Here is a 19,639-nt window from a genome sequence, read left to right on the forward strand (position 1 = left end):
AGCTTCTATCACACGTGTTTCTATCTGACGTGAAGCCTTGGTGAACAACAGGGTGCGGCTAGCTGTTTCCACCCGCTTCCAGCCTTTGTGCTAAGCTAGGCTAATCCTGATTAAACTTACTGAACTGTTCCTTTAAAACAAAAGGAATCATCATTAATAAAAAACGTATGAAATATGATAAATAACGCCTGAAGAAAGTGTTTGAGGTGGAAATGAGCTGAAGTAAAGTTTCTTCATGTTTGATGGAACTTTTCACAGTTTAAAGAGTTCTTTCATTACTTCTGTGTGTTGGTCCCTGAATCGCTGCCGTGTGAGACGTTCACGCTGCGATATCTTCATGATGCTCCTCAACAGAACGACGGCCACGACGTTTGAGGATCAAAGCAGAGTTTAATCGAACAAAGGCCACAGCGTTATGAGAACACAAGCAGAGCTTTAAAGGTACAAAGGATTATTCCCATCATCTCAGACTGAGTGGCCCTAAAACAACAACATGTCACAACACACACACGTTCCCATCATCACTCGGTCGCGTCGTTTAGTTTCCTCATAAATAATGTGCAGCGAGCGCCGCGTCGTCGGCATCGATCGCCTCCGGTTCACACAGAAGTTCATCCTGAGAGGAAACGACCTGAAGAGTCCACACGTCACCGCACACCCGTCATCCGTCAGCTGATCCAGGTCGGCTGGTAGAAAGTCACACGGTGACAGATGAGACGTCTGTGTTGATGTTACAGGAAGTCACACACACACACACACACACACACATACATTAATGCCCCTCGTATTATAAAGTCAGTGCAGCGTTACAGTCGTTCAGTCCGTCAAAGGCACCTGAGTTTGGTTCCAGCCTGAGCTGGAGGTTCACCAGTGTATACGACACACACACACACACACACACACACACACACACACACACACACACTAACTGTGCTCCTGGCTCAGGTCCTCCTGGGCGTCTCTGCCCCAGCTGAGGCCGTTGGCGGGGGCGTGTTTGTCCCAGCTGTCCGTGTTGTGTCCGTGCTTCCTCTGGTGCCGCTTGTAGTTGTCCCAGTGGCCGGTGGTGTAGTCGCACTCGGCGCAGGCGTACGGCTTCTCGCCCGTGTGCCGCAGCATGTGCCTCTTCAGGTTCATGCTCTGGTTGCAGGAGTAGCCGCACACGCCGCAGTGGAAGGGCTTGGCGCCCGAGTGGATGCGCTCGTGCCGCCGCAGGTTGGCGAGGTTCCCGCAGGCGTAGCTGCACGACGGGCACTGGTAGGGCTTCTCGCCTGTGTGCACGCGCAGGTGGCGCTTGAGGTTGTCGAGGTGCGAGGAGGTGTAGGGGCAGTGCGGGCAGCGGTGGGGTTTCTCCTCGGAGTGGGTGTGGGCGTGGCGGGCCAGGTGGTTGGGGTAGCGGGACAGGAAGGGGCAGCGAGGGCAGCGGTACAGCTTGGCGCCGCGCTGAGCCCGCCGGGAGGCCCGAGACACGGCCGGGCCGAGCGGAGACCCGGAGACGTCTTCAGACGGGAGGTCCAGCTGGCACCGACGACACACCTGGAAGTAAAGGCACAACGCACTATCGTCAGGTTTTCATGTGGTCAAAACGCTGCACAAAGACACCAGCGATGGGACGTTAGGGACCGTACCTGTCCTGCGTCTCCGTCCCCGTCCCCCTTGTCCCCCTCCAGGTCGTCCTCCTCCAGGGTGAGGCCACACATCCGGCAGCAGAGGGGGAAGAGGAGGACGGGCAGCGGGGCGGAGGGAGAGCCGAGAGAGAGGCCGTCCAGCGTCTGGAAGTAGCCCGTGTCCTGGGACACTCGCAGGGTCAGGTCTGACACGAGAGACAGAGAGACAGTTATTCAGAGACTTCCATGAAAGAAACACTAGAAAATATCTGATTATAAGACTCATCTTCATCTCAAACTTCCTCCTTTTACTTCTTCGTACGGTTCAGGGCGAGAAGCACTGAACCCGACAGAACTTCCTCATTTTCTACTCGCTGGTTCCTCTTTTCTGTGCTTTCAAATTAACATAATGAAGTGTTGAGACAGTAACAAACAAAGAGAGAAGGCCTTTCTGCCTCCACCCGAATCAAATATGTGACGAATCATGAATCCTTTAGTTCATTTATTTACATATTCATATAAAAATGTGAAACAGTCTGTGGTTGCAGCCTCTCAAATGTTCTAGTTTATGTGTCGATATTAAACTGAATATCTTTGAGGAACTGAAACATTTCAACATGTTTTCTTGATGAATCAACGATGAAGACGATCTTTTTAGTGTCCTCGCAGGTGTTCGTTACCTTCTTCGCTTGCAGCGTTTCCTTTTTTCCTCCTCCCCCGTCTCTTCTCCTTCTCCCTCCTCTGCGGCCTCTCCTGCGTGTGCATGCGCTGGTGCCTCCGCAGGTTCCCGAGGGAGCTGCAGGCGTAGCTGCACAGCGGGCAGCGGTAGGGTTTCTCCCCGGTGTGGGTGCGGCCGTGGCGCTGCAGGTTGACGAGCTGCGCCGAGGCGTAGGGGCAGACGGGGCAGCGGTACGGCTTGTGGCCGTCGTGGGTCCTCATGTGGCGCTTCAGGTGGTTGGAGTAGCGCGAGGTGAAGGCGCACAGCGAGCAGGAGAACGCTTTCCGGGGGCCGTCGTCGTCTCCCGGCTTCCCGTCGGGGCCGGTCCCGTCGGCCTCCGTCGAGCCCTCCGCCTGAGGCGAGGCTTCGTGCTGGAGGCCCTCCTCACAGGTGAGGCAGTAAAGCTCCGCCCCCAGGTCCAGGCCCACACCTGGAACAACATTTTATATTGAGCCTTTTGCAGAATACTTTTGAAATGAAACAGAGTATTTGGTGAATCTGGTGGAACAGTTACCCAGATCTAGACCTGCTCCCAGAGCCGTGTCCCCCAGCAGGCGGCCACATGCTCTACAGGAGAGGAAGGCTGGGAAGGTGGAGTCTGTTGGTGCCGAAGGGTCGTCGTCTACGCTCAGAGAAAACACCGTCATTCCTGAAGAAGAAGAGACGTGTTCAACCAGAAACAACAACACTGTTCATCTGAGGACACGTGTGTGTGTGTGTGTGTGTGTGTGTGTGTGTGTCACTCACCCTCTCGATCCAGCCCGATGATCTCAGAGTCTCCAAACTCCAGGTCGCCGCTCAGCAGGAAGTCGCTCTCCAGAACCAGACAGCTCGGATCGCAGAGCAGCGCCCCGTCCTCCGACTCCACTGGACACAAACACACATGTTCCAAACGCTGACTCAAACATTTGAGCAAGAGTACAAATGTTTTTTTAATATTTCACGGCCTGTTTTAGTGACCGAGTGAAACAAAGATTTAAAGAAAGTTTGTAAAAGCAGCCGGACAGAAGGAAGAGAGATAATCAGAGGAAAGCAGGTGAAGAGGAAGCGAGAGAGTAAAGCGAGGAGACAAGAGGAGGAAGTCGGTGAGGATGAGATAAGAGCAGAGGAGGAAGAGTTGGAGGGTGAGGAAGAAGAGGGAGTCCTGAGGGAGTCAGGAAGAGGAAGCTAGGAGCTAGAGGATGGGATAAGAAACTGAAGATTTCTTTATTAGTTATAAGTTAGTTAGTTCTGTTGATAATCAGTGAATTCATGAGCAACAACAAAGTAGACTCTCTCTCATACATGACATATTAGTTATAGTTAGTTACTTGTAAACACGGGTGAGTTATGAGACGGGAGATGAAACCCTGAACATTTAGAGATAAAGTCCACAGTAGATACAAGGTGACGTGAGGGCACACATGAAAAAGAGGAAGAACACGATCGAGAGAAGTCAAACAGGAAGCGGTGGAAGAAAGAAAGGAAGAGCGACGGGAAGGAGGAGGAGGTCAGAAGAGAGCCTGAGAAGAGGAAGTGGAGACCGGAGGCAGAGAGGACACATTCAGGATGAGATAACACACACACACAGACATGGACTGAAAGGACGACGCGTCTCCAACATCTTCCTCTCTGAGAGACGATGAGGAAGTAATGTCTGTTTACCCCGGGCTTAACTTACTGAATACAAATTACATTTAAGTTAAGATGCAGTCTAAAATAACAAACACAGCCTCAAACATCTGGAAGACAACAGTCACAACACCAGATACAGACTCAAACATCTGGAAGACAACAGTCATAACACCAGATACAGACTAGAACATCTGGAACACAACAGTCACAACACAGCCTCAAACATCTGGAAGACAACAGTCACAACACCAGATACAGACTCAAACATCTGGAAGACAACAGTCACAACACCCGATACAGACTAGAACATGTGGAAGACAACAGTCATAACACCCGATACAGACTAGAACATCTGGAAACATCTGGAAGAGAACAGTTTAAACTCACATTTCACGGGCTGGGGGTTGGATTGTTTCCTCCGCGGCATCTTCGCCTCTCGTCGTCCCGGATCCCGCTCTGGTTGTCCGCCCGTCCGTCCGCCAGGCAGGCAGCCAGCTATCTGAACGTCATCATCATCACCTCCTTCCTCTTCCTCTTCCTCCAACGGACAGCAGCAGCGGTGTCATGACTGCCAACTGTCGCCTGGAACGAAGCGTGTCCACAGATATGTTCATTGAGAGTCGCAACGTCATGCTAAGTGACGTTAAACACACTTTAAAGTCGTTGCGAGTCAATGTTGTTGTTCGGCAGTAAATAGACGCAGCCATCTTGTTAGCCACCTAGCTACCAAGTCAACTTCCGACATTCTAAAATTAAAACCGTTTAAACTACAAACTTTGCACAACAACTACAAGTTTAAATATCACTCCGCTCGTAAACATACCTGTGATGAACGTCCCGAAAAATACCGTCGTCGACAAAACGTCCCAAACTGCTTAAAAATGAGTCTTTTGTTGCCAAACACGCACCGCTCACTGCTGGCAGAGGGACGCCGGGTCTCCGCGTGACGTCAGTGACAGGAGCGGAGGATTGTGGGATTTGTAGTCCTGATATTGGGTCTCGGTGACAATACACGTCCTGTTTATTACATGTAAAAATACTAATATGCATCACATAGTATTAGGATTACTGCGTATTAGGGTCCTCATAAATAAAAATAAAAATAAAAATAGTATATAAATTGGATATTCACAGTCTAGAAGATGTTGCTACGAGTATCACTTGTGCATATTTTCTAGGACTTATTTCTATGTCGGACAAATGTTTGCACAACAGATTAAGTTATATTGATATATTAAAATGATACTGTATAATCATATCATTATTATTATTATTCTCCATGTATCATCATCAGATGGTCTGGTTTGATGTCTGTTAATGAAAATACCACCAGTGAAATACTAATAAATAAATGATCGCATTTTAAAGAAAAGAGCTACAGCTACAAGAACAGATTTCAAGCACTTTGACGACACATAATAAACAATAATAAACTGTTTATTCATCCACTCACAACAATGGAAACCTTACGTTACAGGATGGTGTACCACAGGGCTCTATCCTGGGTCTACTAAACTTTTCTCAACGTTTTACCGCTGGAGATCATCATCTTCAAGCCCAAAGAGAGAATATTTAAGGTTTGATCACGCGTCCATCATGGCCTCAAACTCATCGATCCTCTGCCGGGTGTTTCCTCTCCGGATCCTCCTGAAGGACACAGTTTGGTACTTTGCTGATTGGTGGCTGCCGTTCTTCTTGCCGTCCGCCTCGCTGTTCACACTGAGGGAGTTTTGACGTCCTTCCTCTTTGTCCTCCTTCGCTTCCATCTCAGGGTTTGTGCCGGACGAGTTGGCGGTCAAACTCAGCTCTTTGTGTCCTCCTCCGGCCCGTAACGGCGACACGGCGGCTGCATCCATCAACGACACCTTCGCCTCCAACCTGCAACCTGAAGGAAATGTTAAAAGTTAAATGTCAAAGGTAGAAGCACGACATGAGCTCTGTTTATTGCGGTTTGCTTCAGGCAGCAGAGTGAGTGTCATCTCTGTGGAATTTTAATTAGATTTGAATGAATGAATTAACTCTCTGGCCTGAATCTCCACCGGGAGTAATTGTGTTTGCAGCAAATATCTGTTATGTAAGATCCTGTTTCCCAGTTCCTGCCAGATATTTAAAGACTCACAGCAACAACGTTTAGGAGTTAAAAGCGAATGAAAGCAGTTAAATTCATGAAAGACTGAACATTAAAAATAATCCTAAATTGCATTTTTGAACATATTTTGCTAAATGTTAGGCTCCCATATTGTTATGTTAAAACTTAAAGGTAAAACCCGTAAGATTTAATAAAAATCAAACCCTTTTTTAACCACAATTCTTTGCCGGCATTGATCAACCACAGCCGTTTAATCTATTTACATTCAGTACTTTCCTTTTTAAGTGGGAGCTCTCGGTGTGAGTGGTGGAGTCCGCCACTCATGCAAAGTGTAAACGATCATAGCGGTAAATGTGCTTACCAGTGTGCAGCTCAGGTGTGATGTCCTGGATGTCGGCTGCAGGTTCACCTGGATGTCCTGAAGCAGGAAATGATGTCAGCGGCGTTGTTTCAAGTCGCTCCTGCTCCTCCAAACTCTTTCTTTGCTCCTCTCTCAGATCCAGACGAGCGTCCACAGACTTTGTGTCCGTCACAGTCGGCCTTCCCTCCGTCTCTTTGTCGGCGCTCGGTGAAGTGAGATGAATGTCCCCGTTGAGGTTTTTGGCAGCGCCTAAGCTCTGCTCTTCTTCTGTGGAGTCTCGGCGAGCTTCATTTCCTGTTTCTGCACCGGCATGACTCAGCGTTTCAGCACATTCAGAGGCTCGTAGAGGCGATGAGGGTGATGGCTTCTGGGAATCTGTTTGATTGAGCTGGTTTGGTTCCTCCATCTCTTCTTCTTCTTCTTCTTCTTCTTCTTCTTCTTCTTCTTCTTCTACATGTTCTAATCTGTCTCCCAAGGCCTCCATCTCTTCTTCTTCTTCTTCTTCTTCTTCTACATTTTCTAATTTGTGTACCAAGGCCTCCATCTTTTCTTCTTCTTCTACATTTTCTACTTTGTCTCCTAAGGCCTCCTTCTCTTCTTCTTTGTCATCACTCTGTTGTTCTTCTTCTTCTTTCTCTACCATATTTGCTCCTGTCTCTTCTGTCTCTTCCTCTTCTTCACCTCCTTCATGTCCTTCTATCTCTGTCCCCCTGTGTTGTTCTTTTCTTTCTTCTTCTACCTTGTCTTCCTCCTCCTGAGTCTCTAACTCTTTCCTTCCACCTTGTGCTTCCTCCTTCCTAGCCTCCTTTTCTTCTCCTCCCACTTCTTCTTCATCCTGTCTTTCCGTCTCTCCCTTCTCTACCTCGACCTCGACCGTCCATCCGACTTTGTTCTTAAACTCATCATCCAAACTGTCTCCATCTTCGTCTGCTTCCTTCTCCTTTCCTTCCTCCTCAAACTCGTCCTCCTCCCTCCCTTCTCCCTCCGGCTCTCTTTGTGTCTTTGCTTCGTCCTTTTCATCTCCTCGCTCTTTGTCTACCTCATTTTCTAACACCTGCTCTTCCTCTTCCTCTTCTTCCTCTCTGCTGTCATCTTTCCAGTCTTGCACCTGCTGCTCTCCTCCTTCCCTCCCCACCTCCTCTCCTTCATCTTCCTCCACCTCCACTTCCTCTCTTGGTGTTTCTCCTTCTTCTTCTTCGTCCTCCTCACCTGGTGCCGTCCCGTCGGTGTTGTGCTCCGGTTGGGCGTCAGACAGCATGGTGTCCTCCAGAGACAGAATGTCTCCAAACAGCCCGACGGCCTGGATGACCCGAGCCACTATGGAGTCCTCCTCCAGGTCCAGGCTGTCCAGCACGTCTGCGGCCGTCCACCAGCTCTCCATGACGCAGGAAACCAGAGGAAGGACGTCCGGCAGTGGAGGGAGTAAAGCTGCATTTGTCCACGTTATGAACGCATTCACACTGAAGGACTGAATTCATGCCGATTGGCAGAAAACGAGCTCACGTCATCGGTCCCTCAGTCCGGTGACCTGAAGGCCACGTTTTCATCCTTAATACTTTAATCTGTTTAATCTCTTTCTTTACTTCTTCAACATAACCACCGTTCTTTTGACATTTCTAAATGTAGTGTATTTATATCCTTGTACTCTGTTGTAAGTGAAGTACAGCAAAGTACTTTAATTAATTCTGAGGTACTTTATGGAGCATTCTGGAAGCAAATATTGTACTTTTTATTTTACTGCATTTATTTGACGATTTGTAGATTCTGATCAATAATACAAATAATGAATAAACTAGCACATTAGCATAAATTATAGGATATTAAAATGAGCTGTAAACACATTAAAGCATCAGTTTTATGATCTAATAATATATTATTATGGTACTTCAAGTATATTTTGACGATAGTACTTTTGTACTTTTACTTAAGATTTAGAAGGCAGGACTTCTACATTGTGGTATTAATACTTTCACTGCAGTAAAGTATCAGAAGTAGAAGTACTCATAAGTCTTTAGAGATTCTTTCATTTTGGCAACAAGATAAAAAAATATTCAGTCTTACTACTTTAAAATTAAGCACTTTTGTGTAGTTAAAATGATGCGTTATAACACATTTTAAAGCGTTTTCTTTCCCTTTTTAAATTCACATTAAATATGAATCTTGCATACATATATACTGTACATACATGACGTCTTTGTTCCACTCAGAAACTCTTCTTTCAGCTCAACATTCTGCAGCGTTGATCCTCTGGAACGTAAAGCTGCTCAATAAGCTGCAGTGAGTGTTGCACTATGTCACCATTAATACGATCAATAGTTGAGGAAAGGCTTACACAAATACATGTTTTATGATTTATTCTGAATGATTTATTAAGACGATAATTATCTATAAATCTCAAACGTCTTTATCCGAAAAGACATTTGCAGCACTGCCTCCAGTGTGCTCTAGATGGAGGTATGACGTAGATGTAAGAGATGATCTTCCACACATTTAGAAATACTTCTTTCATAATCATCAGACCAGAATCAGCAGAATCACGAGTCTTGTTTTTCTCCAGGAAATGCTCTTCTTAAAATAAATGACACGAATAAAAAACAGATAAAAAACAGATATTATATAAAAGCAGGAATAACAGGCTCATTGAATTATAATCATAAATATAATTTCATGTTTAATATAATTTATTTATTAAAGTATTAAAACAATAATCATCATCATGATAATAGTTATATTAATAATAATCACAATTATTATTATTTTCCATCAGTTTGTCTGGTCTGAGTTGTTTGTTATTGGTTATTTATTTAATCCTTTATTAAATATAATATTTATAATTAGATTATTAAATAATAATGAAATTCAAAGCCCATGAGTCGTCATTTGTCAGAACATGTACTGCAATAATAAAACAAAGAAACAAATGACTCGTTTCAGGAGTTTCACGTCATCTTTTATGAAAATATGTATTAAATGTGCTTCACAATCAGTTTTACATTCAACGGTGGAGAAACCAAACTCTTAATAAACAATAAAATGAACGAGTTGTGTTAATAACAGACTCTGAAGAAGGCAAAAGTGCATATTTTACTGACTGTAAATACAGAAATCCACAAAAACAGCGACACCTACTTTTACAGTTATTAGTGTTTCTTGAACAATAATCACAACACAAGTGTTTCCAAATGATCTTTGCTATTTGATATTATTCTCTTTTTGGGGAAACATGTTCCTCAGATTTAAAGTCCTCGATGAGTTCAGATCTCTAAAACCTCCTACGGTTCACTTCTGCTCTGTGATTTCTTCTCCTGCTGCGCCCTCCAAGCCGCCAGCACCTCGTCGTCTCCGGCCTCGGCGGCGGCCCGAGCTCGGATCCTCTGCCTGGTTTGGGCGATGAAGGTGGTGATGTCATCCTCCTCCTCCTCCTCAATGCTGGCTTCCTCCCTCTGACTCCTCCTCCCTTCCGTCTGGGCGAACTTCCTCTTTGCGGCGAGGTCGTGGTAGCTCTCCGCGGCCTCGTCGCCCTCGTCGTGGGCGCCGTACGACCTCCTGTAGCCGTGGGACGCCGTGAACCCGTTGTCTTCGCTCGATGGACGCTCACGGAGCCGTGATCTGTATCCGGAGGACACGCCGCGAGTTTCCTCGTCGTCTTCGTCGAGGGCGTAGGATGCCCTGCGGCTGGAGAAGTCGAATTCGGAAGCGGAGGCGTCGAGGTCGTCATAGGGATCCTCTGCCGGGCCGGCGTCGACCCCGGAGGCCGGTTTCCTCGGAGGAGGCCGGACGCTTGTCAGCCAGTCGTCCACGCTGGTGTTCTTATCTTTCTCCAGCGCAGGGTTGAGATTCAGACACCCAGAGAGCCCGAAAGTCCTCGCAGGTTTCTCCTTTTTCTTTGCTTCTTCCAGAAACTCCTCCTCTCTGTTCTTCCTCTCCTCCTCCTCGTCTTCGTCCTCCTTTGGTTTCTTCTTCTTGTACAACGTGCTGCGCTTGTTGTCCTCCAGGATCTTCTTCCTCTCGTAGGTGGCCATCTTGCCCCTCATCTCGGACTTGATCTCCTTGTCCATGGCGTCCAGCTTGCCCATGTTGACCTGGTCTTGGAAGAGGCTGAACAGAGGCACGCTGGTGGTGGTGATCTTGTTTTTCCTGGATCCCAGAGCAGAGCTTCTACCGGTGAGACCGGAGACGCCGCTCGACCCGGCGCTGAAGAGGGCTGACGCCGCCCCGCCTCGACCCGGCGACAGCGCGCTGGAATAGGAAGCGCCACTCAGCAGGGAGGCTCTGTCGTCATCCACGCCGCGGCCCGAAATCAGGCTGAAGCCGAGCTCCGATCCGGCGCGTGACGGAGGAGGCAGGCTCATCTCGGTCTGCTTCTGCTTGATCGTTTCGGAGACGACGTTGGCGATCCAGTTTTGGATGCTGGCCAGATTGACCATGGGTTCTCCTCCGGGGCCCTGGACCGTAGGAACCGGGAGGATGGGAGGAAGCGATGCGATGGGATTCGCGGCTCTCGCACTGCGAGCCTGTGAAACCGAGGATATGACGGACGACCTGCCGCTGAGCATGGACATGTTGTCGTCGTTGGCGACGCTCGGCGGGCCCATGACTCCGGCTCCGGCCCAGAAGGCGGAGAGAGGTATCGTACCGCCGCTGACGCTGCTCTCGTCGTCACAGCCACACATGGACTGACTCTCCTCCAGCGTTTTCTTCGAGCGCTCCAGGATATCCTCGCGTCTCTGCCTCCGCTTGATCGTCGCAGAGTCCTCGCCCCGACTCATCTCCACGATCTCCTCCGTGTTTTCCTCCCCGAGGCGCCTCTGCTGCCTCAGCTTCCACGTCTGATACGCCGTCAGGTTGACATCCTGAAAGGACGGCGTCTTGGCTTCTCCCTCGCCTCGCTCTCCGTCTCCCACACAACTTTTGTCCCCGTCCTCTCGATCCTTCTTGTTCCAGCCAAACTGGATCCTCTTGACGCGCCAGCGCTCCAAAGGCGTCATCTTCTCCTTGTTCTTCTGGCAAAAGTTGTACATGGAGCTGGTGTCGGAGAGGAGGCTCTCCACCTCGTCATCAATCTTCTTCTTCCCTCCTTCTCCACCTTCTGAGGCGGTGCTCTCGCTGCCATCCTCGTCCTCTTTCTTGTGGTACCGAGCGGCGGCTTGTTCCTCGATTTCCCTCAGTCGCTGTTTCCAGAGATCGGAGTAACTCGTGCAGCTGGAGGTGGACATCGCGTCCGAGGCTGGACGTCTGCCGCGGCGCCTCAACCGCTCTTTCACGGCGCGCACGTCCTCGCTGGTGACGCTCTCCACATCGGACGTCTTCTTCGGTCGCCCCTCGCCGACGGATTCCAAGTCCTCTCCGTCGCTGTTCAGCTGTGCCTCCCACCAGTCGTCGTCCTGGTATTTCTCGTTCCTCCTCTGCCACTCGCGGATCATGCTGTCGAGGCCGTCCTCGTCCTCTCCGTCCTCTCCGTCCTCTCCGCCCTCCGTGTCCGGCAGGACGACCTCTTCCTGACTCGGCCTCTGGTCGATCGGTGCTCCGGTAAGTTCGCTCCGGAGCGCCGCGGCAGCTGAAGAGGAGGCGACGCTGCTCATCACGCTCTCTCCGTCCTCCTCCTCCTCCATCACGATGGAGCGCGCTTTCACCTCGATCATGCTCCCCTCTTCCTCTTTATCTGTATCGTCCTCGTCATCGTTCTCGTCCTCGCCGAAGATGCGAGCGCGACCGCGCGCATCGATGACGGAGCACTGGCTGAGCGTATCGTCGTCGTCGTCGCGCTCCTCCATCAGGGTCTCGTTGAGATTCCGCAGCTGCTTCAGGAAGCCCTCGTTGGGGTTGATGGCGCGCTTCTTCCTCATGGAGGTCAGGGCCTCCATGACGGTCATGTGCTGGAAGATCATCAGGTAGGACGCCACCAGGACGGCGGAGCGGCTCACGCCCATCATGGACACAACCAGAACCTTTCCTGCACGGAGAGAAGATGGATGTTTAGTACCAGGAAGTAGATAATAATAATTATGGAATAAAAGTTGTTTGGCAGCTGAAAAGGAATTCATTCCTCGAGGCAACACTTTGTGAATCAGCTGCTATTCAGCAAAATGGACACAGATGATCATTTGAAGAGATGAATCATCATCATCATCACCAGGAAAAGGAGAAAGCCTGTCTCACCCTTGTGTGTCAGCAGAGCGTCGTCCAAGAACTCGGCGGTCGGCCGGAAGTGCGGCGAGATGTCGGAGTCGGGGAAGTCGTCCACCTCGATGCCCGAGTACTGGACGCTCATGCCGGTGTAGAAGGACTCGCCCGTGTACACCCCCGTGCCGTGGGCCGCGTTCAGGATGTGGGTGATGCCCATTCGCTTCAGGCGAGCCTTGTTCACCGCAACGGATCTGAAACGAGAGAAGAATCGCACTGTGAGGAGGAATCAGACGAGCAAACCAAGCACGGAAACAGCAGTCGAGGTCCGTCAGACCGGCTGGTATTGTGGCTTTCAACCCCAACACATGGTCTTCCTCGGCTGCTGGAGTTCGCTCTTGCAGAAGAAGCCAATAAGTGGACATTTAGTATTTGCTGGACTCACTTCTCGGCTATGAAGACGTTGGGCCACACCTCGTCCACGGGGTTGAGGGGGGACTCCAGGCGGTCCTGCACCATGGCCCTCTGGATGTCCAGCACACAGGGGGTGTTGTAGGGGCTGCGGTCGTCGATCATGTCCTTGACGCGGTTGTAGAGGTCCTCCACCATCAGCTGATCGGCCGTCTCCAGCATGGACTCAGGGACGGACTCGGCCTGCACGCTGCGAGGCGGCAGCTCTAAAGGAAGGACATGAACCAGATGTGTTGACCTTTGATAAAAGCTTAAATGCAGAGGGATTAAATAGTCATAATCATAATAATAATAATAACAATACAGTCCCTCTCAGCAGATTTGTGTCTTAATGTTTGATTTTAAGAGAAAAACAGTAGATTTCTTGACCCAAATTACACACCGGTTCCTCCAATCAGGAACGAGCTAGTGATGACACTCACTCTGCACATGCTCAGTAGGATTCTCCGTCTCCCTGCTGGTGAAAGTAACTTTTTGGATGTAAAATATTTTTCTTCTGATTTCTTGAAGTTTATTTGAACTTAAATTAATTTTAGATTGATCGTATTATAACTTCGTGGACACATATATATGTTTCTAATATGAGAAGATGAGGTCTGAGGGTTATGGAGGAAACTTCAGCGGCCTGCATATTAAAACACACATCTCTCCTCGTGCTCCTCTGCAGATGAAACATGCATTGTCCATTAAAGCTGTCCCTTTAATGGACGATGCAGTCCCACGAGCTAATGTCCTCAATCAGAGCGTCTCCGCTCCTCGGGCCGCTAACGAGCCGAGGGGACGAGACGTGGATCGGATGTAATTGAGGAGCTCTTGACTGAATTAGACGTGTTGGACGTGGACTCAGACACCAGAAATAATTCGGTTGAGGACGACCTGACGTGATCCCCGCTCATCCCTCGTTCTGACATTTTAGAGAGACATAATGTTACGTATCTGGGTTTAGTTTGAGCTCCTCACCCTCGTTGATGATCTTCTTGGCAGCGATGGCTGACGAGAGGTGGATGGGCTCCATGAAGATGCTCGCGGCGTCGGAGCCGGAGATCATGGAGAACCTGGACTCTGAAGCCATGGAGAAACTGACACAGAGGAGGAACTTATTATTCATCTCGAATCAAAGAGTCCAGGGAGAAAAGAGCAGCTTAAATCCTGAAATCAGACAGAAGTCTGGTGTCTCCTCTCCTCACCTGGGCGAAGGACAGCGGAGGTATTGAGACTGGATCCCTCGGACGATCCTCCCCTCCTCTTCCTCCTCCTCCTCCTCACCATCAGGAACCGTCTGGTCCTGGCGCGCTCCGCTCTCATTGGTCGTCGCCATTGCAACAAGGATCCCTCCTGCCATTGATAAAAATAAAACTCATAGTTTGGGAAGTTTCTGGATTTGTATTGAATTCACTTCAGACAATATATTCTTATTTATGAGTTCTCTAAATGATGATCACATCTGCTCTATAAACGCATTTAAATATATATAATACTGGAGGTATTTATTGGATCATTTGCTCTGTTAAGCTGTCAAAAACACATTTTAATATTGTTTATTATACAGAGGGAAGAAAGAAACCCAGCTAACATCAGACGCAGGGTCAGAAGAGATAAAGAGAGGTGTCGTATGATTCAAACAGTGAGGTGTGACCTCATGAGGAAACAATAGAAATTAATCACACTCAAAGAACTGCAAGGCTCCAAAGGGAGAAAATAGAAATAAAATAGAGAACAGAGCTGGATTCAGATCCTGACGATGAGTCAGATGATTGTGGATTCATTAGTTCTGTTGGAGAAACAGTTCTTCTTTTCTTACAGACTAACTAACCGAGAAACAACGTGTTCAGACAGAGCCACGCTAGCGGTTTCCCTCTGTTTCCAGTCTTTATGCTAAGCTAAGCTAACCGGCTGCTGCATGAAACTCTCAGCAAGAAAACAAACAAGTTTATTTCCCCAAAATGTCCTTTGAAGAAAGAATTATAAAAAAAAAATCATTGAAACAAGACGACAAGTTGCTGATTACATTAGTGCATTACATGAGTATATTTACTAGGAGTAAACATGTTGGAGCTCCATTAAAAGTGACATTATCGGACAAAATAACTGACCTAAACTCAGATCTTCATCCTCCTAAATGTCTTACTTGCAGATTAATGTAAAGTTATGTCGAGTGTCAAAAAACGGTTCCTCTGTGAACTGATTCAAAAGATGCTAAATTGAACATTTCATTGCTGTTTTATTATATATTTCAAGCTGTTTCTCTCATGGTGACATGTAGCATTACTTTAAAGGAGTAAAACACACACACACACACACTCTTTGTTCTTGTTGATGTGTTTGTCATGTAGTCATGTATCTTCCTACCTTTGTGTTCTCTGATCTGCTGAATGTTTCATCGTTGATGTGTGTGTATTTTGTGCGATTGTGCGTCTCAGCTGACGGTAAACTGTAGACGTGTGACGAGTGTGACGAGGATCTATTTTTATCAGAGCGACAGCTGCCTGAGAGCCGGAGGCCTCCGAGAGAAACAACACTCCAAACTAATCAAAGAACACGAAGACCAGAAGAGAGAGGACTCTGAGACGTGGAGGACGCCTTTAAACGAAACACCACCATTCTGTGTGTGTGTGTGAGAGTGTGAGAGTGTGTGTGTTTGTGTGTGTGTGTGTGTGTGTTCTCACCTCAGCCGGTCTGAAGCAGCTCGTGTGAAGTCGATGGCGTCCAGAATGACACTAAAGTTAGAGTCCTCCCCCCCAACCCCCCCCAACAGGCCTGCAGAGCCCCGACACCCGACACCAGTAACCCAGAACTTAAGAGTACTTCTGATACTGCAGTAGAGTACTGATCAGAGTACTTTGATACTACATGTACTGCAGTAGAGTACTGATCAGAGTACTTATACTACCGGATTGTTTATTTCATTGCGTTGTTATCCTTTTGTCCTTCCTTGTTTCCTTCTCTCCATCCTCCGATGTGTCCGACTTCCTTACTTCCTTTTCTTCTGTCCTTGTTTCTATCCAGTTTCTTTTCCTTCCCCCTTACTTCCTTACGTTTCTATCCTTCTGTCCTTCCCTTTTTCATTCCCTTCCTCCTTCCTCCTTTTCTTTTGTCCCTCCTTCCCTATTTCCTTTTTCTTCTCCATTCCGCTTCCTTACTTCCTTTCCTTCTGTCCGTGTTTCAATCTTTTCCTTTCCCCCTTTACTTCCTCACTCATTTCATACATTATCCCTCTTCTCTTCGTCCTCTCATCTGTACTTCCTTCCTTCCTTCTGTCCTTGCTTCCTTCTCCTATTTTATCCATTGTTATTCCATTATTGATCCATAAAGTATATTTCATTCCTTCTATTGTTCTTTGTCCTCTTGTTCATTAAAGTTGTGATGTTTGAGGAGTCTTCTGTCTTTATATTTTATTATGAGCTAAAGATTGTTTCTGTTATTCAAAGTCCACAACTCTGTCTTCTGCGCCTGTGTTTTATCTCAAGTCAGCTGACTATCAACTCTATTTATAACCTGAGAATGCAGCTAATTCAAGTCACAGGGCCACACACAGTGTGTGTGTGTGTGTGTGTGTGTGTGTGTGTGTGTGTGTGTGTGTGTGTGTGTGTGTGTGTGTGTGTGTTAAATGATGAACCGTGCACGCCTTTAAGCTGCCTTTTCACTTTTTATTGCATCGGATGGTTTTAGAGGTTTTGTTACAATAAAAAGGTGAAAAAGTGACACTGAGCGGGTTTGTATACAGCAGCACACATGTGTGCACATAAATATATGTATGTATACATATATATGTATATTAAGAGTCATTAACCATTTTCCTCACGTGAAAACATTTCCAGGCGTCTGGGAACAAACAGCTCTGTGAATAAAAAAAAAAGGCACAAGAACAGAAAACAGCACGACGTCGAACACGATAACCAGCGTTTCATAGCTTCTTTCAGGACCGCCGGGGTCGGTCATAGTCGGTAAGACTCGTTAATAGTCGGTAATAGCACCTCAGAGCGACAGAGGTTAAAAAAAGATGTCCTCTTCCTCCTCCTCTTCTTCATTAACAGAAATAAAACTCTACCTGAGGTCATTCAGCATCTCTGTAATACATGAAATACTTTGTGTAATAGTGTTAAACATGTTGTAAACAAAGCTGCTGCTTCTTGCACACAGAAAACAACACGAGAGCGACTACGCATCAGAACGGTGGATTCCAGCTTAAAGCCACAGCTGACGTCCTCCTGAGGGCGGCCATGTTTAAAACCCTGCCACCGTGAATGGAATGAGTCCAGCTGGTTATTTGAGGGGAATTAGAAGAACGTGAAGATTATTGGCTGATATCTGGAATATTAAAGTAAGGATGTGAGTGATGAATGAACTAATCGTGCTGTTTATTGGGTTTGGGGGAAGCGGCATGAGGTAATACTAAATCATCTTTAAAAGGTGCACGAGGCCACTTTGCTCTCTCTCCAAGTTCAACTTGGACACGACGTCTCTGCAGCAGGTGAGCAGAGGAAAACAGAAGGTCCACAAATACAACGCTGTTCTGTGTGTTTAAAGATAAACTCATGTTTCACGGCCTTTGTTGTCAACCGTGACGGGCAGCAGAGGCACCGCCGCCTCGCTCCTCTCGGCCTCGCCGCCATCTTTGCTCTCATTTGTCCTGGCTTGGCAGTCAGCCGGCTTCTTCTTCTCCTCCGCCGCGTCCGATCCGACCCTCGGGAGAGGCGGGAACTCGCGGCAGTACGCCGGCGGCAGACAGGGCACCAGGTGCACCTCGCCGCTTTCGTTCATGAGCTGGACGCAGGTGTAGAAATCCTGAGGCGAGCGGGTTGTGGCGACGGCGTCGGGAAGACCCGGACGTCCCATCATGCTGTAGTCCGACCCCGGCAGAGACACCACCTCCGGCCTCGACCACAAAGACGGAGCGCCCGGCGTCGGGCCGAAGTCTTGGGGAGGCGAGGAGCAGTAGGGCGACACGCTCTGCACGTACGACGGCGGGCGGCGGGTCGAGAGCCGGTGGCGGGCGGCCGTCAGGTCGCACGGAGCCATCAGGGCGTCCTTCTCCTGGTCCGTCGGGTCCTTCGGCGTGGAGAGGAAGACGTCTCCGGAGCTGACCTGGTCCCAAACATCCTCCGTGTAGCTCGGAGGGCTGTAGCTGTGGAAGGTACTGAAGTGATGGTTGATCTCCTCCAAGTTCCCCTTCTGAGGGGGAGAGAGGGAGGAGAGAGGGAGGAGAAGAGGGAGAAGTTCATTTAAAGTTTAATTCTAAAACATTGTATCAGAAAAGATGGATATAAGTGTGTAAATATGTGTGTGTGTGTGTGTGTGTGTGTGTGTGTGTTACCTTCAGCAGCAGCGGGTCGATGCCGATGATCCGCGGCTTTGGAATAGGCGGCAGGAAGTAGTCTTTTATTCTGAAGGAGAAAACAGGAGTTTTTACAGTAACCACTACTGTGTTAAAACGGTGTTAAACTGTGACTGCTATTCACCTCTTCCCCCGAGGGACGAGGCCAAACAGGACGAGCAGCAGAGCCACGACGGCGACGCCCGTCACCAGAATCACAACCAGGAGTTTGCCCGGCGGCGGCGGCGGCCCGGCGGGGAGGCTCATCGGCAGCGCGCCGCTCCACTCGCTCCACAGGCCGTTGTTGTGGGACCGGCAGCGGACCCGGACCACGTAGTCTCCCACCGGGAGGCCCAGCAGCTCCACGCGAGGCTCCCTCAGAGGGTGCTTCACCTGAGGGGGGGGGAGAGACATCACCAGCTCATTTAAAGAGGATGAAGTGAACTTCTCTCCCTCTTTCAGAGACCCAATAGCAGGTCCTCCTCTCTGGTTCCGTGTATTTTACCTTCCAGTTGTCGGGCTCGGTGACCCGGCGGTACTGCAGCTCGTACACCAGCGTGATCCAGCCGTACTGCAGGTCTGAGGGCACCGGGTAGGTCCAGGTCAGCAGAGCGCTGTGACCCACCTCGTCTCCGCCGGCCGCGGTCAGCTCGTAGGTCAGCTTCACCGGAGCTTCGGTCTGAACTGGACCACACGGGACGGGTCAGAACTACACCAGACTGGATCCTATTCACACAGCTACACTAGCAGCATGTATTATTCATTACATTCTAATCTAAATATTTGATCCACCCCACTTGGTTCCTCACCGATGTCGGCCACGTCCAGGCAGTGCTGCTGGGAAGTGTAGTTCCCGCGGGCGGTGACGGCCGTCACGCTCATGCAGTAGATCTTCCAGACGGACGTGTGGCTGCTGTCGAAGTGGCAGCTGAAGGGGCCGGCGCTCACGTAGTCGGGACACTGGTGTCTGGGCCCTTTGCTGTGAACACGGAGGGTTCCTGTCAGGAAACCACGTCTACGGCTCCTTTTAGAGATCTGCTTTTTGCACATTCCCCAGATGTATTTGTGCACATTGTGGCATAAATCCTGTGGCAAACATAAGTTCTAATCTGTTGTTCTTTGCACTTTATTTTTGGGCCTTTTCTCTTCACATAATCCCAGATTTACAGTCGCGGTCGCAGCAGAGCGAGACAACAATCGATGGCGCTGTGCGAGTCAGAGCCACAACCAGAACTGGTCCTGATTCCTGAGAGCGCTTTCTCTGCCGGCTGGCTCGGAGCCGAGGCCGCCGAGTTCACACCGACGTGTTAAGAGCTTCTCTGAGGTGGTACTACGATACTACTAC

At 48.8% G+C, this 19,639-nt stretch overlaps 4 protein-coding genes across 5 annotated transcripts; all 4 read right to left on the minus strand.

The window, feature by feature from the left end:
* Positions 1-111: 111 nt before the first annotated feature.
* On the minus strand, positions 112-4,872 carry znf513b (zinc finger protein 513b). Its single transcript, XM_079185999.1, has 7 exons — positions 4,760-4,872; positions 4,324-4,518; positions 3,070-3,189; positions 2,837-2,971; positions 2,285-2,752; positions 1,626-1,810; positions 112-1,533 (listed from the first exon to the last, which is right to left on the minus strand). Exons 2-7 carry the CDS (start codon positions 4,361-4,363, stop codon positions 925-927), a joined length of 1,557 nt encoding a protein of 518 aa, XP_079042125.1. The 5' UTR covers positions 4,364-4,518; positions 4,760-4,872; the 3' UTR covers positions 112-924.
* A 647-nt stretch (positions 4,873-5,519) lies between these two features.
* Positions 5,520-7,767, minus strand: ermn (ermin; the record flags this gene model as incomplete). Its single annotated transcript, XM_079185573.1, has 3 exons — positions 5,520-5,821; positions 6,387-6,686; positions 7,596-7,767. The coding sequence occupies 3 exons, from the start codon at positions 7,765-7,767 to the stop codon at positions 5,520-5,522; spliced, it is 774 nt and encodes a 257-aa protein (XP_079041699.1).
* A 1,596-nt stretch (positions 7,768-9,363) lies between these two features.
* dusp27 (dual specificity phosphatase 27) lies at positions 9,364-15,683 on the minus strand. 2 transcript variants are annotated; one of them, XM_079185894.1, is made up of 6 exons: positions 15,647-15,683; positions 14,168-14,315; positions 13,941-14,059; positions 12,955-13,186; positions 12,546-12,763; positions 9,364-12,339 (listed from the first exon to the last, which is right to left on the minus strand). In XM_079185894.1, exons 2-6 carry the CDS (start codon positions 14,296-14,298, stop codon positions 9,659-9,661), a joined length of 3,381 nt encoding a protein of 1,126 aa, XP_079042020.1. In that variant the 5' UTR covers positions 14,299-14,315; positions 15,647-15,683; the 3' UTR covers positions 9,364-9,658. The 2 variants fall into 2 exon arrangements, with proteins under 2 accessions (XP_079042020.1, XP_079042021.1); XM_079185895.1 differs by lacking the exon at positions 15,647-15,683 and adding an exon at positions 15,330-15,356.
* A 1,212-nt stretch (positions 15,684-16,895) lies between these two features.
* On the minus strand, positions 16,896-19,390 carry crfa4 (cytokine receptor family, class I receptor 4). Its single transcript, XM_079185574.1, is given in 6 exon segments — positions 16,896-18,152; positions 18,295-18,364; positions 18,440-18,687; positions 18,800-18,869; positions 18,871-18,973; positions 19,104-19,390. Coding segments are annotated over 6 exon segments (1,371 nt in total). The 5' UTR covers positions 19,345-19,390; the 3' UTR covers positions 16,896-17,513.
* Positions 19,391-19,639: the final 249 nt, after the last annotated feature.

Source organism: Pholis gunnellus (genome assembly GCF_910591455.1).
Source record: "Pholis gunnellus genome assembly, chromosome: 24".
Lineage (NCBI taxonomy): Eukaryota > Metazoa > Chordata > Actinopteri > Perciformes > Pholidae > Pholis > Pholis gunnellus.